Source organism: Penicillium coprophilum (genome assembly GCF_028826855.1).
Source record: "Penicillium coprophilum strain IBT 35676 chromosome Unknown utg000002l_segment0_segment0, whole genome shotgun sequence".
NCBI classification, from domain to species: Eukaryota; Fungi; Ascomycota; class Eurotiomycetes; order Eurotiales; family Aspergillaceae; genus Penicillium; species Penicillium coprophilum.
Window position 1 is genome coordinate 480750 of NW_026622721.1, and position 15908 is coordinate 496657.

General features: G+C 47.2%; 6 protein-coding genes across 6 annotated transcripts; 3 read left to right on the top strand and 3 right to left on the bottom strand.

Moving 5' to 3' along the window:
* Positions 1 to 104: 104 nt before the first annotated feature.
* N7500_001582 (Tetratricopeptide-like helical) lies at positions 105 to 2907 on the top strand (the record flags this gene model as incomplete). Its single annotated transcript, XM_056672728.1, has 5 exons — positions 105 to 427; positions 529 to 1359; positions 1416 to 1474; positions 1575 to 1630; positions 1741 to 2907. 5 exons carry the CDS (start codon positions 105 to 107, stop codon positions 2905 to 2907), a joined length of 2436 nt encoding a protein of 811 aa, XP_056536247.1.
* A 1599-nt stretch (positions 2908 to 4506) lies between these two features.
* N7500_001583 (Major facilitator superfamily domain general substrate transporter) lies at positions 4507 to 6389 on the top strand (the record flags this gene model as incomplete). Its single annotated transcript, XM_056672729.1, has 4 exons — positions 4507 to 4664; positions 4721 to 4991; positions 5050 to 5392; positions 5458 to 6389. 4 exons carry the CDS (start codon positions 4507 to 4509, stop codon positions 6387 to 6389), a joined length of 1704 nt encoding a protein of 567 aa, XP_056536248.1.
* Positions 6390 to 6859: 470 nt separating this feature from the next.
* Positions 6860 to 7765, bottom strand: N7500_001584 (C2H2-type zinc finger protein; the record flags this gene model as incomplete). Its single annotated transcript, XM_056672730.1, has 3 exons — positions 6860 to 7070; positions 7147 to 7528; positions 7729 to 7765. The coding sequence occupies 3 exons, from the start codon at positions 7763 to 7765 to the stop codon at positions 6860 to 6862; spliced, it is 630 nt and encodes a 209-aa protein (XP_056536249.1).
* Positions 7766 to 8639: 874 nt separating this feature from the next.
* N7500_001585 (uncharacterized protein) lies at positions 8640 to 9405 on the bottom strand (the record flags this gene model as incomplete). Its single annotated transcript, XM_056672731.1, has 3 exons — positions 8640 to 8873; positions 8928 to 9170; positions 9238 to 9405. The coding sequence occupies 3 exons, from the start codon at positions 9403 to 9405 to the stop codon at positions 8640 to 8642; spliced, it is 645 nt and encodes a 214-aa protein (XP_056536250.1).
* A 1944-nt stretch (positions 9406 to 11349) lies between these two features.
* On the bottom strand, positions 11350 to 12792 carry N7500_001586 (uncharacterized protein; the record flags this gene model as incomplete). Its single annotated transcript, XM_056672732.1, has 2 exons — positions 11350 to 12427; positions 12482 to 12792. The coding sequence occupies 2 exons, from the start codon at positions 12790 to 12792 to the stop codon at positions 11350 to 11352; spliced, it is 1389 nt and encodes a 462-aa protein (XP_056536251.1).
* Positions 12793 to 13627: 835 nt separating this feature from the next.
* N7500_001587 (Tetrapyrrole biosynthesis hydroxymethylbilane synthase) lies at positions 13628 to 14756 on the top strand (the record flags this gene model as incomplete). Its single annotated transcript, XM_056672733.1, has 2 exons — positions 13628 to 14169; positions 14228 to 14756. 2 exons carry the CDS (start codon positions 13628 to 13630, stop codon positions 14754 to 14756), a joined length of 1071 nt encoding a protein of 356 aa, XP_056536252.1.
* Between the last annotated feature and the right edge of the window lie 1152 nt (positions 14757 to 15908).

Consider the following 15908-nt stretch of genomic DNA (forward strand, 5'->3'; position numbering starts at 1 on the left):
GGTAAGCATCCCAAATCAGCGCACTTCACGACCGCAAGACGCTTGAATATCTTACCGCGAAGCGATATTGAGGCACTGGTAATCAGAACCTCCCTTTGCTCGCCATGATGCTGGCCCTCTCAACTGCGGTGTCTGGTTCATCTCTTTCGGAGTTATACATAGAGTGCATGCAGTCATTTGGAGAATTCCTTCTCGCCCTTAGCAATAGGGAATGCCGTGTTATCCGTCTTGGGCAGGTTCAGCTTTCGGAAATTCTGGAAGAGTACGGAAGGACCAAGGTTTGGGGCAATCAGACTAATGCAGAATTACCGGCAAGAGCGCGTGGGTCTTTGGATGACACCCTCCGCCACGATGATGAGCTCAAAGATTTGGTGCAGGCCATTCTCATGCGACTAAGAGTACTCCTCAACCAAGGCAAGTCGTGCAGGTTAGGTACTTGAGACCCAATCTAACCTTACTTTTAGCGACATGTATCGCTAGAAGAAAGTACAATCCCGTTCTTGGATCAGATCATGACTCGATTAGCAGTGTCAGCGCCGACTCAGCTTCTGATTCAGACGGCGAGGGCGAGCGCCAAAGCCATAGGATGCCGAAGGTTCGTCTGCTTGTCCAGCAGACGCTGGAGCAGATCCGATCGCTTTACGACATGTCTGCTTTGCTACGGCGCCCTACGATCGCCGACAAATATATCCGCTCTGTGAACTCAAGATTGAATATAGCCACGCCGAGCAATGCTGGCTACTTACCAATGAGTATCGGGCTCAGCAGATTTGATGAAGCCCACATAGTAGAAAAGATGTTGCAATGGCGTGGCTTAACTAAGAGCGCGCGGCGTATTGATTTTGAGGTTGAGGGCGTTGCTCCGATAGGGCAAGGCCTGAAAAAGTATTTAATTGATGACATTATGTGGTTTTGCCAACGGCTTGCAGTAGCGAACACAAGGCGACGTGAACAGTTTCAATACTGGGCTGATCATCCGTATGACCCCAGGCACGACACTACTACCAACGAAGCCCAACTTGCAACACGAAGTCTAGCCCAGTCTCACACTGAGGAATCTGAAAATAATCTGGAACCAGAAAGCCGAGCGCCAACTCTTGAGCCTTCCATTCATGTCCCGCGAGAAGGGCCCAAGTCAGCTCTATCGAAGCAAAGCTTCTCTACTGCTGCCGTCTCAGACATCTACGATACGAAGACCAACGTACGACCGCGGACTGTCTACGCGCCCACAGTCGCTGGTCAAGGCCGTTCCAATTCTGTACCGGATCCCCCAAAGATAGAAATCGGTACCACCTTTTCATGTCCGTACTGTGGGACGACTCTCGAGTCTAGCGAGATGCAGAACAGGCAGTCATGGAAGTGAGTCGCCCATCTACTGCTGCAACTTCCGATCGGTCTAACCAGATAATTCATAGGCGTCATGTGTTTCGTGATCTCCGTCCCTACGTCTGCACATTCGAGGACTGCCAGAACGGTGGGAAGTTGTACATAAGCCGTCATGACTGGATGCATCATGAGCTTCAAATTCACCGTCGTAATTACGTCTGCAAATTATGTCAGAATATGTATTCCAGCAGAAAAGAAATGTCAGCGCATCTTCGAGAACATTACGATGAATCAGTTTCGCCTGGTCAGTTGGGCGTCATACTGGATCTCTGCAATTTCCAGGTTGATATATCAGAATACAGAAGATATCCATGCCTCCTCTGTGGAGAAGAACTGCTATTGTGGGCATTGCAGGGACATCTAGCCGTTCACATGGAGGACATCGCCCTCTTCGTATTACCCAATACCAATGGAGAGGAGCAGGTTGAGGATTCAAAGGCCTCGGTGGATGTGGCAAAGCAAAACTCTGAAGGCAAAATCACTGGCACAGAGTCAGAGCCAAGCAGTCTTGGCTATTCTGTAGCCGGCGATGATAAGCAAATTCCAACCGATTTCGCAAAACTTCTCATCAGCGAGGAAGAGAGATATACTTCAAAATTTCTGTCTTGGAGAACAGACGATGATCGAGAATCTTCACCAATGAAGTGTTTGACAGAGACGAACAACACGAACCTCGGCGGGGATCATCCCGATACAACAGCGCTTTTGGTCGACCTAGCGTCGGCATGTTATGGGCAGGTCCACATCGAAGCGGCCGAGCGGCTCCACATTCAGCTAGAAGAGACGAGCGGAGTACTCGACGAGGACCATCCCGACCCGCGAGTGAGCATAGCTAGCCTGTTGTGGACGTACAAAAGTCAGGGCCGCTGGGAAGAGGTCGAGCGGCTCCAGATACAAGTGGTAGAGACGGTTGAACCAATACTCGGCGAAGACCATCCCGACACACTCGCTATTATTGCCGACCTAGCTTTGACGTACACAAATCAGCGCCGTTGGGCAGAGGCCGAGCGGCTTCAGGTACAGGTGATAAAGACAAGGAAAAGATTACTCGGCGAGGACCACCCCGACACAGTCGCTAGTATGGCCGATCTAGCGTTGACGTACACAAACCAGGGCCGCTGGGAAGAGGCTGAGCGGCTTCAGGTACAAGTGGTAGAGATAAGGCAACAAATACTCAGCGAGGACCATCCCGACACACTCGCTAGTATGGTCGACCTAGCGTTGACGTACACAAGCCAGGGCCGCTGGGAAGAGGCCGAGCGGCTACAGGTCCGGGTGGTAGAGACAAGGAAACAAGTACTCAGCGAGGACCATCCCGACACAGTCGCTAGTATGGCCGACCTAGCGTGGACGTACACCAACCAGGGCCGCTGGGAAGAGGCTGAGCGACTTCAGGTCCAGGTGGTAGAGACGTTTAGAGAAAAGCTCGGCGAGAACCACCCCTACACGTCAAGGAGCATAGCTAGCCTAGCGCGGATATACATAAAGCAGGGTCGGTTGGAGGAGGCCGAGCGGCTCTAGGTATAGGTGGCGGCGATACAAATAGCCGCTCCAATGAACATTGCAATAGGCTAGCTAGTATAGCCGATCTAGCGTCAATATACATGGACCAGGGCTGCGGAAGAGGATACTCGGCGAGGACCATACCGACACGCTGACCAGTGTAGCTACTCTTGCTACCACCTGGAAAATTTCAGGTTAAGAGGCCAAAGCCACCAATGTTTTTACGAGATTGCTTAAACAAGCAGAAGCAAAGGGTCGGCCTAGACCATCCGAGTACATATATCATTTCATTCTGAAATATTGCTGAGATGGAAAACAGGGAAGAGAGTCTGAATACAAAAACTTCATACAATTTAGATGATTTAATCTCCCGATTTCAAATATCAATTTCTGCTTTGCGTTAACTTCCCAAACAATATTTCTCATGGCAGATTGAACTTGTGCTGGCTCATGAGAAGAGATCAATGTCAAATACCAAGTGACGATACTCGGTCCTCATACCACATGCGCACTAGTTGCGAAGCCTGGCCTGGAGGCTTTCTGTCCGGTGTCGGTGGCTGGCGAAACTAGTCGTTCAGAGTTTTCAGGCTAGAGCCAAAATGTGGGAAACAAATCTATTGCTCAACCATTAGGGTGTACAAGAGAGATTGACCAGAGCAGAATTTTTTTTGCCACGGCCCACAATCTGCCTGAGCGCTACCCAATTACGAACACAGACAATCGATAAGAATAACCGGCTTTCAGAGGCGATTTTGAACTTTCAAAGTCTTGTTCGAGTCCTGTGGGGTGTCTTCTCACATATCTTTTCTTATATCCCACTCTTCTCAGTATCATAGCTAAGAAATAACACCCACTCGTAGCAAAATATACAAATTATTGACAGAAGGTTGTAAATCATGCATTGGCCACATGTGGTGATATTGCTGCGTCTGCGCTAGCGAGAACCACAAAAAAGGCCACTACGCTACGGGCCTCTCCGGGTTGAGTGTGGAGACCTCAATTCGCAAAATTCGCAAAATGATACCGAATGGACAAAGCGCAGCCATGAAAAATCAGAGTCCTAACTCATTACTATGTCCCTAGCGTTTAGAGCTTAGAAAAGGATAGGGCGGACATTTATATGAGTCAAGAATGAATACTTTCACCATCTGTCAAGCTTTTGAGCTTCATAGCTACGGAAAACTTGGAAGCTTATAAATGAAGCCAAGCTCCCCGAAAGCGTCTTTGGGGAAGAGGAAGGCTTTCAAGGTACATCTGATAAATATTATCTGATCGTAACTTATCTGATCGATTATCTGATCACGCCACACGGTTGGAAACCTTGGAACCCCACCCGAGTGCTTCTGTGGGTACTAGTAGGATATCCAGGTAACCTCGGGAATCCGTCGGAGGAATCTTTTGCATTGCACTAAGCATCTTATTTTTACCCCTTTTTCTTAACATCTGTAGTGAGAACTGCTACAGGCACCCGTCTTTTACACAGGTCTAGAACTTCATATATCCCCACGAGAGAGAGCTTAAAAGCCGTTTTCGCCCTTCGCCCATTTCTGTGATTTTACGATCCCGCAGTCTTCCGCAACCCACGCGGTGCTTTCAGACTCCATGGACCCAGAGACGATGTCCACCACCAAAGGGGCCACCACAGAGCGCCCGCAGCCATTGAATACAGACGAGCCAGAGCCCCCAGCTTACGAGGTTCAGCAAGATGGTGTTCAAATTGCCGAAGCAGTCACAACTACATGGACTCGCCAGCATCTGATTGTTGCTTATGCCAGGTGAGCAACGTTAACGAACACCGTGCTCCTAAAGGTCAGATTTAATGCGAACATAGCATGTGGATGGTGTATTTCGTCAACAATCTCAACAGCAGTCTCACTGCAAATCTTTCCGCTTACATTACGAGTGAATTTTCGGAACACTCGCTGTTGACCGTGATTTCAGTGGTGACCAGTGTTATGGGTGCTGCATGTTTGATGCCCATCGCCAAAGTGTTGAACCTTTTCGATCGAACCGTTGGGTTCGTGATCATGATTTTAATCGCAATCATGGGCTTGATCATGATGGCTGCTTGTAACAATATTGCGACATACTGTGCTGCACAGGTATGTTTGTATCATACCCTCGACGAGTCCGACGTCAAGATCGCTAATTGATCAACAGTCATTTTATACGGTTGGACTTACCGGCGCTATTTTCTGCATTGACGTGATAACTTCGGACACCTCATCGCTTCGCGATCGAGGTCTTGCTTTTGCTCTCACCTCTTCTCCTAGTATGATCACGGCCTTTTCCGGCTCTCCTCTGTCCAATCAATTCCACGAAACCAATTGGCGATGGGCATACGGAACAATTTGCATCATTCTCCCTATCGCGGCATCTCCTTTAATTATCACCTGGGAACTGGCCAAACGAAAGGCCGACAAGCAAGGTCAATTACAATACCAGCAAAGGGTAACGCGATCCGTGCATGAAAGCATTTGGTACTACGTCATGGAATTTGATGGTGAGTTAACGTCTCCAGTCGGTTTCTTAGTTCTTCCAATACTCACCACTCCTTGTCATCCACAGTCGTCGGAATTTTCTTAATGATAGGCGGCACGATTCTTTTCCTGACGTCTTTCAACATCGCCGGCAACACCGAAGGTCAATGGGAATCACCCAAGATTATTGCTATGATGGTTGTGGGATTCTGTGTCCTCGTGGCATTCGTCGCTTACGAGCGATGGCTGGCACCGAAGCCTTTCATTCCATTCAATCTTATCACCGATCGCACTGTCATCGGCGCATGTCTACTGGATATTACCTACCAGGTCTCTTATTATTGCTGGGCCAGCTATTTTACCTCCTACCTCCAAGTCGTCTACAACACCAGCCTGACGCAGGCCGGTTACATCAGCGCCATTTTTGATTTCATGGACCCGATCTGGCTTATCGGCTGTGGCTTCCTCATCAGGGTAACTGGTCGCTTCAAGTGGCTTCTGTGCTGTGCCCTACCTCTGTACCTGCTGGCAAGTGGTCTGATGATCTACTTCCGCGAACCAGGTCACAACGTAGGATATATGTGCATGTGTCAGATTTTCCTCGCGGTAGGCGGCGGAACATTTATCTTGATTGAGCAGGTTGCTGTTCTTGCTGCGGCTTCGCATGAAGACTATGCCGCCATGTTGGCACTTCTCAGCACGTTCGGAAACATCGGCGGTGCGGTTGGCAGCAGTGTTTCTGGCGCTATCTGGACAAACACGCTCCCTGTCAAGCTCCGCGAGTACCTCCCAGCGGAGTTGAAAGATCAGTGGTCTGATATATACGAGGATCTGGAGAAACAACTCAGTTATCCGGTTGGATCGCCTGCTCGCACTGCTATTCAGAATGCGTATGCATTCAGCCAGCGATACATGATGATCGCCGGTACAGCGTTAATGGGACTTTCCATTGCCTGGGTACTTATGATGAGGAACATCAAAGTTCAGTCTAACAAGGATGTTTCAAAGGTCCTTTTCTAAGTGGATGACTAAATACCAGGGTGCCACTTGGTTCTGATAGATACGTGGGATCGAGCATTGGGATGGTGTGGATGGGAATTCAGATTGACAGGATGAGAGGGAAAATATTCCAGCTTATAGCAATGACGAATCAGAGCAGGGAATAAATGTATATAACATCCCAACTAAAGGTACATGTGATACCTGGATACTTTTTTGTTGAAAGGGCGTCAATTAGAAGAGGCTCTGCATAGCCGGCGTGCTAGTCGGCAATCCTAAGTGGTGGTATCTAATATGAAGATCAGAATAGAAGAGAGGTTCTCTAGAGGCAGGCTCAATCACCAAACGAGGGCGAAGACTTTTGTATTGTAACACAAACTGAGAAACAAGCATAACTTTTTGATACCATACACCATAGACCATATACACCATAGCTCCAGCCATAACACCGATAGTCATTGCTGAATGCCAAGACCAGTTTGAAGGACAATTTAAATGTTTGCGCGATGAACGTTGCGGATGTGCGCAGTCAGATTATCTTTTCGGTTGAACGACTTCCGACAGTCTCCCTCGGGACATTCATATAAACCCGGGGAGATGTGCTTTGTTTTGATATGGCGTAGCAGGGCCCCCATTTGAGAAAATCCACCTGAGTATTCGCAGTGCTTCCAATTGCACTTGAGGGGACTGCCACGGCTTGATCTGTACCATGCGAATGTTAGAACCCATGGATGAACAGGATACTCCAGGAACAGGAATTATCTCCAAAAAAACGTACTTCACAGTCATCGAGACTTTGCCATAAGATGTAGGCTTCTGCAGGCTATCCTCAGGGCCAGTTATAGGTCCTCGGTCTTCGTCCACAGTGGAGATGATTGTGGATGTGATATCAGACATCCCGTCGTGAAGGTCAAGGCCCGGGGTATCCGCTGCCACGGCACCCTCCTCAACTGTCGAGCCCTGCTCACACTGTTCATCGATGATATTATACAGAGCGCCGAGAGAAGTAGAAGTCGCAGGGTCAGGGTCAGGGTCGGGGGTGGGGGGAGCGGAGGGGGATTCGAGAACAGGGTTGTAAGAAAAATCATTAACAGGAGGGGACCAGAGGTCATCAAAAATGTAGGAGAACGGCGGATCATTCTCATTCCACTGATCTCCCCCTGTTGGTCGAGGTATGACAAGTCATGCTCGAATTGTCCTGTCATGGTGTAGATCGTAGTTCGCAGGAGCGGAAGGTAGCAAGCTTAACGAATTTCATGTAGAACGAGAATAATGAGAGCGACCTACATATAAATGCGGGGAAAGACCTGGGGTATCTACGGCTTATATACTGTGCCTTGGGAGGTTCGCGATGACCTACCTGGGTGCCTTGTGAGGTATTTTGGCAGAGTTTTCATCACCCCAGCGCCACACGTCACCACGATTGGCGATCTTAGCAAGGACTTTAAGAGGGGGCAGCCCAGGGAGTGGCGCAGGCACGACATGAACAAATTTCATTATCAAGTCATAACTGGAAGGGCACCTTCAAGGCTTGTTCAGGTGCCTTGGACATGGCTTACGTGAAAGAGCCCCAACTGCCTCCAATTGGTCTAAAAAAATCGAGGTGTGGCTGTGATTTCCATTAGTTGGGAAAATCGACGACTGACCAAAGAGAATATCTTTCTCAGGGCCCAAGCGTTTCTTTTGTTTTTCTATCGCACCCCGCGCCTCGATGATTTTGCACCCCTGCCATCATCCAGGCGCAGTTTGATAAGACCTTGTTTGGCCAACCAGTCTGCTGATTTATTGGGAATGGCTTTAAATGATAACGAAACAGTAAGCATGACTTACTGGGGAATGAAGACAGCAAGGTATCAAGCAGACTCGAGGAGATGTCCAAGGAAAGGGGGCCTAACCACTTTAGGCAGCAATATGGCCTCAGGCCAATACTCCGATGATCAGTCACAATGTTGAAACCCCTCTGATAGATTATTTTCGCTGTGGTCGAGGGACTGGACTATATTCGAACCTACTTGGCATGAGAAGCCATCGAAAATCACATTTGTACGACAGCAAATTCGTACTCAACTAGATCTTATTTTCGTCGTACGAAATTATGTATCGTTCAACTAGTGACAGGAAAATGCCATTCTATGTGCGTGCTATTGGAGCATTAACATTCCATCAGTCCATTGAAAAGCCAAGCGAATTACTATATTATGTAACTAAAGTCTCCCGTCTGATTTTTGAGAGACCGTCAAAGACGTCAACAAGAGCCCCGTATGAGCATGTCTAGTTCGTGTACTTCTCCAAAGCTTCCTCGAGGATCTGATCCAGGGAATCCTTGTTGCTGATAGCATCTTGGACGCAGTTTGGGACGGCATCAATGATCTTAAAAGCAAGAATGTCGGAAACGTCCTCCAGATTGTGGAGAAGGGCAGACATTGGGTCCTCAAATCGAGTCAGACTCAGGAGACCGTGCTTGTCAACGATTGTCTTCAGGAGTTTCTGCGACCCTTGGGAGTACTATCATAGGTCAGTACCGATGATACATGCATGAGGTGAATCAGATCAGCTTACGCCTCGGAAAGCGGTGCAGAGACCTTGCTGCTCGGCATCGCTGTATGCGGGATCCTGGCGTCTCTTCTTGCCAACGATCTCGTTGGGATCTTCCCCGGTATTCTTGAGATCCTCCATACACTTCTGAACATCCTCCATGCTTGCGCATTGTTGGCGAGCTTGCATGCTACGCTTATTGGTAGTCATGGCAGAAATGTCATCATGGGCCTGGGCGACGATATCCCGGAGGCCAGTGAGAACTTGCTGCAACCTATATCAGTACCAATATTCCGAGACTCACAGCTTTTCAGGGATTTTATTATTCACATACAGGGGTCTTTGCGAACAAAGAGACGACAGAAATCTTTTCGGCAAGGTCATTGGTGTCCACCGATTTCTGAGTGAGGGCATCGACGTTGGTCGTGACCTGGTCAGCGCTGAGTGCGGCGTTGGCACCTGCAGCTAGGGCTAGAGCTGAGGCAATAATGGTGAAACGCATATTTGAGCAGTATATCGATGGGAAGGTGGAAGTTGTTGAAATGTACTTTTGATGGAGTTCTTGAGATTGGAATGACATGAATAAAGCGAGAGTGGCGGACTTTATATAGCTTTTCTAGGACTTGGGCTTTCGCTTTTATTGCCTCGTTTCTAGATAGTCCAATGGCTGTAATACCCTTGGAACTTTCTCTTTTCGCCACTACGGTTCCATACTATTGCCCGCACTACTGCCAACTCTTCACTAACTCGCGTTGTGTGTGGGCCAACGTCCCATTACAGCGAGCCTATATGGTGATCCTTACAGTGATATTTCAAAACAACATATTTGATTGAGCCGTGTTCTAGCTATGAGAGGATCCGGTTTTATAGTGGGGTAAATCAGGGCCATATAGGAGAAACAATCTCGGCTAGGCGAGGACTATGTAACGTCTATTCTTCATCAAACATAGAGGAAGATCCATGAGGTTATTACAGCAGATACATTGGGTGGAGAAGAGTCAGGAGATCGATGTAGTCTTATTCGAGATGGCGGGTCGACCTTCCTCAGCATTTACCCGAGCAATCCCAGCCCATATATTCATTCAAAAGAACAAAGGCTAGTTTTAACAAGGGAGGAACACATTCAAAATATCATTCAATGGAGATGGATGCCGTCTCATAGCTTTGTAGATTACAGTCTTGTATTATTCAGGTACTATTTATATTCATGCTTTGCATAGGTTCTTCTGAACTTTGCGATGTGTGTAGATCAGTCATGGTGGATATCATTTTACTTCTATTGCTGATAGCATCGCCGATCAATGCTGTCTCGGCCCCTATGACGTTAGTACCCGTTGATCAGCATGTCATAATGCCAATCATTGCTTCTTTGCTCGTGAAGGCTCCATCTGCAAAGCTGCTAGTTTATCAAACTTTGAAGGCTCGTTCCATAATAGGCTTTTTATCGTTCCTGTGGGACAATATACCTATACATACTATGTTGCCTTACTAATCCCATCAACATGAAATATTAGAAAGGTCAGGAACTATGTGGGAGCAAACAAAACATTGGTGGCTTTGCTTGAAGTTCGTAATCTTATCAGTAGGTGCGATATCATAATGCGGTTTTGGTCGTTCCCTTTTCGGAGTATATAAACCCTGACGCGGACTGATATCCTATTAAGGTGCAAGTTACAAAAACCCAAAGCGAAAACACTGTCACTCTAATCCAACGGGCCGTAAAAACGGCCGCAGAGAATTTGATGTTGACCTCATATTCCTGCCAATGAATGTTAGAACGCTCTAGTCCAGTTCTCGCTGCAGGTTCCCGCCAGAGTGGTCTGTCCGTGTTAGGGCGCCGGGGCTGTACCATGAACCTTTTACTATCAACCCCTGATGCTCTTTTTCCAGTGGTGCTATCTGAATTCTCTTGTATAATGCTCAGCAAAGCCCATAAATCCTACAACCCAACCCACCCCGGAAATAGGCCGGGCGTTGGGCCCGGGGTAAGAGCGCACTGGGCCCTTGATGGGGGCCCTTTATGACCCTAAAGGCACTAAACGATACAAATACTTAAAGGGGGAAAATGTGGCTTTTCTACTTGATATTTATAGACTCGTTTCCTTTATTTTATCATTCAAAATCATATATAGTAATTAATTACTTAGATAGATGGATCACGTTCAAGAACGCGAGAAAACGCGCGTTCTAGAGAAATTATAAATTATAGAGGTTCACCAAGAAAGTGTTATGTACTTCTGCAAACTGTCAAAGTATATATCTACATTCATCCTAACATTTTCAATATCTCGACTTATATCGACAGGACTTAATTCAAAACTCTATTTGACATTAACATAAATTCCAGATATAAACTCTACACACTCAGTAGAAGTGTCAGAGTACAGATGCAGCGTAAATCAGTATCGTAGATATTCTGCTAAAAAAAAACCTTGGACCCAACCTTCTAATCACTCTCATACCCCATATCCTCCAAGGACCACAACAAATGGGCGTTGTTATCGGGGTCTTGAACATCTTGAGCATTGGGAATCTCTTCATCGATTCCCTCGATTTCTTTCAGTTGGGAAGACCCAGACTTGTATAATCCCATCAAAGCATCCATCTGGTCATCGTGCTCCTTGTTTTCGCCCTTCTGGTATCCCCGAACACACAAGTACTCAAGTCCAACTGGTAAACATTCTACCAGATCCAACTTTCCCCTTCTCTTGTATGGTTCTCCGCTAACTCCAGCCGCAAAATATAATAGAAAGTTTATCCCCAGGCTCAACCGTTTCAAGGCCACAAATTCTTTCAGTGACCCAGCGTTTGTCCAAATTGATTTGTACAACTCAGACGCTTCATCACTAATATCAGATTCATTGGGGCTGCCGTACTCATTGAACTGGATGTCCCTCTCTTCCTCGTCTGCAATTTTGAAAATAGAAATTTGATTATCAACATCGAGATTGAGGATTTCCAGTGTTTCCCTATGTGGGCAAAGTGCTTTGATGAACGCTTTGGAGTTGAATGTAAAATGTCCTCCATCAGAGCTCGCTCTACCTCCGATGGAATATTCAAATTCCCTGAGGACCTTGCACGACGATATCAGATTCACGAGATAGAGTGAACTAACCGATGAATGATGAATGGAGATCTTGCTGATGTTCGAAGATTTTTCTCTGATTTCTGGGGTTTCGTTCTCATCCTCCTCCATTATATCAACGCGGACAGATTCAATTGACAGAAGATTGTTAAACAGCGTCAGGCAGCCAGAAAGGTTCATTTCGAGATAGAAACGATCATCATCCCAGGACCTGTCGCGTCTATTTATGAGGTAAACGCTGCGGAGGTTTCGAAGATATGGCTTGTCATCAGGACTAGTATTAGCTTGACGAAGAAGCTCGGCAAGCGGGAAGTCGGATTCGTGCTTGGAGATCATGCCAGATGGATTTGTCATAGCCATCGACACAATGTTCGGGGATACCACAATCAGAATAGCAGTCAGTGCTTGGGTGATGAATGTGGCAAGACTCTCGCGATATCTGTCTACCGGGTCAAACGATTATTCTGAGACCAATATCAAACGAGGTTCTCACCGATAGGCAAATGTTGCCGTTTTGTCCATCCTCTGCATGAGTATATTGACCAGTCGGTCCTGTTGGGCCGCGAAACCACCTCTTCTCACTGCATTTCGCACAAGATTCAATTCCTCGTCGCTCAAGTCTCGTTGAGACTTGGCTTCACTGTAATCCATGTGCTCGGATGTTGGGTTGCGGCATTCAACATGACGCACGTAATTGCCCAAGCTAGGTCGTTTCAAAATATCCATCAGCAAGGCGAAGGCATTGTCGACATCTTCTTCACATGAGGAGACAATAATTCGGTGATATTTCCTGCGCGTTGCCATATCGCACATAGAGTTGAGGGTTCGACATTGTGCTGAGAGGGCAGCCACATCACGGTTGGAAAGAAGGCATGAGATGATCCGCTGATGAATCTCGAGGGGTAGGCTAAGTAACGACATAGCTTCTACGCATTCACTGTCAATGTGAATGTGGAAACGAAGATTTATTTGAAATATAGCACTTTCGCTCTCGAAAAGGACTAGCCTAGGCATCCCCACTGGTGCCTGAAATATAGTCTTGGCGTTTTGAGGCTTTTATCTGGCCAAGTGTCAAAGATCAAATCCTAATACTCGTACTTAGAATCCTACTGGACCAGATGAGCGAGCGGCCCTATATAGAATTGTAGATACTATGTAGTTCACCTACATCAATCAGCTAATACGTAGATTGCGACGTAGTAGCTCCTGAACAAGCCAAATTTTGTTCGACTTGATGGCATCAATCATCACTACTGACATTAAACTAGTGTCCCTGGCATCAGAGAGTGCGGTTTTGAGGGGTTTTCAAAACTGGTGGTCTTCGCCGAATTCTTCCAAGTAGAAATCAAGAAAAGGAACTGTATTGATACTGCTCCGTAATGGAGGCCCCACCTAAGGATGTGTTCAACTGGCATGGTACCTCAGAGGATAAGAAGTAAGAAGAATGATAGGCCATCGATAAGCTGAGAAAGACCTTCCGAGGTCGGGAGGTCGGGAGCTCCGCCGGGATTGCCAGTTGGTACATGTGACTAGGGCTAGTGCTCCTGCGAAGTGACAAGGATGTTTGGCATCACGTGAGTATATTAATACACCAAATTTTGCACAATTTTACACTTGAGGCAGCAACGCGGATTTCAACATGACCAGTAACATGAGCAGCTTTGAGCCGCCTGCGATAGAAGATGTCTCATCATCCTCTGGAACCGTCGTGATCGGGTCCCGTAGATCGGATCTTGCACTCACTCAATGTCGGTGGATCATATCCATGCTCAACCAAACTCTCGATACTCCCACCAACTTCGAGATCGCCACAGGCAGTGTTGTTGGTGATGCAGATAAGCAGACTCCTTTTGCTCTCCTCTCTAAGCAGACCGGTGGATCAGATATTGGAAAAAGCTTGTGGACCAATGGTCTTGAATCAAGCCTAGTGGCTGGCAAGGTTCAATTTCTTGTCCACTGTCTAAAGGATATGCCCACAACGCTGCCGCCGAAATGTCTTCTTGGGGCAATCCCCGAGCGTGAGGACTGTTCTGATGCCGTCATCATGAGATCTGACTCTGATTTCACCTCTATCGACCAATTGCCACCTGGCTCTGTAGTCGGATCCAGTTCTTCAAGGAGAAGAGCCCTAGTTCGGCGAAATTGGCCTCATTTAGAGGTTGAAGAATGTCGGGGGAATATGTAAGTATTGATTTACTTCCACTCAAGCGGCTGATCTAATGAGTATCTTATATATTAGAGATACTCGTCTTGCCAAGCTTGACGCACCTTCCTCGCCGTTTTCATGTATTCTCTTGGCGACTGCAGGACTGTCACGTCTAGGACTTGAACATCGAATCACGCAACGACTTGATCCCAAGGTGTTCCCTTATGCGGTTGGACAGGGCGCACTCGGTGTCGAACTTAGCACAGACCGTCCAGATATTCTACAGCTCGTTCAACATGTCGACCATAAGCCATCCAGATGGCGTGGTATGGCAGAGAGGGCGATGCTTCGAACTCTTCAAGGAGGATGCTCCACTCCAATTGGCGTTCGCTCCTCTTTTGAGCCTGTGGAAGAAAAGGCATCTGCAGACAAAGAACAACGGGGCGATAGCGGCACCCTTCGCCTTCAAGCCACAGTCATCGATATTGAAGGAAAATCCGATATATATGCTGAGGATGTGAGAACTGTCGCGAGCGACGACGAAGCAGAGCAGCTTGGCGTCTCGGTCGCGAATATGCTTATTGAAAAGGGGGCACGAGATCTATTGCCAAAACAATCGTGAACCGAACTTTGAATTTGTATATTTATAAGAGGAAGCAATACAATATAGGCAGTCATTGATGTCATGTATTTATTTGTTAGCATGAAGGTAGACTTTATACCAAGGAACGATTCAAACTGACCATCGGTCATCCTCAATTCAAAGCGATGCCTTGCTCTTCCTGCGAGTGGCTTGACGAGAATTTATAACGTACCATTCAAGCTACTGCCACTTTTCCTTGCTTCGATAATCTCTCAACATCCGCCCCGACCTCGCTACAAGGCTTCAATGAGTATCTAGAAGAGATCAGTTCACGTCTCATCATGCGACAGCCATATCGGGGATAACTCACAAAAAGTCCTTTGGCTCTGGAAGAAGAGAGCTAGGGCATGCGCTATAGGTGTCCGGGTCAGTATCGATAAAGCCGGGCGCCTGAATCTTCCATCCAAGAATGAGGCGGCCCAGCGTATATTTCGCGAGTCTTGCTATCCAATCCTTCCAATACCGCTTCATGTGTCAAAGGGAGCAACGACCGCCGAGGTGATCTTCATGACTAATTGGTGGTCTTGAAGTTCGAATACACCTCTCAAGATAGATTATGCCTCAAAAAGCTCCTTGCAACTCTTCTCAAGTCTAGCTTGGTCGATTCCCCCGAAAATCTTAAGTAAAATGACCAGCCCACCCTCCATTTCCTGAGCCTACTAGAGCGACCCATGCTTGGAAGTCGGTTGATACCCAAGTGACTGTATCATTGGAGCCAGCTTTGGCAGGGGAATTCTCATGTAATCCATCCATGTAATCCATCCCTCATTCCAAGATGTGTCATCCTCAATGCTCGTGTCTGTTGCAATTGCACAGTGTGACATGTCCTCTAGATTTGGTTGGCTAAGGATTTGTTGCGCAGTCAACTGGAGATTTTTATCCCCAACTGCTAAAACAAGCTTGATCGCTGCCAGTAAATCGCCTCCTAGAGAAATAAAGTCCTAACCCCTTCCCACAATGTCAAGATCTTGGCGAAAAAGCGTCGCCCACAGATCAGCCAGTACACGCTCTTTCTCATTTTCAGAAGAGATTGAGCCCTCACTGCGGTTATCTCCCTGCAAAAACAACAGTAGCTTCTTGCCGCCCAATTCGCTCCTTTCTGTCCGGAACTTTTTACGATCTATCTTATAG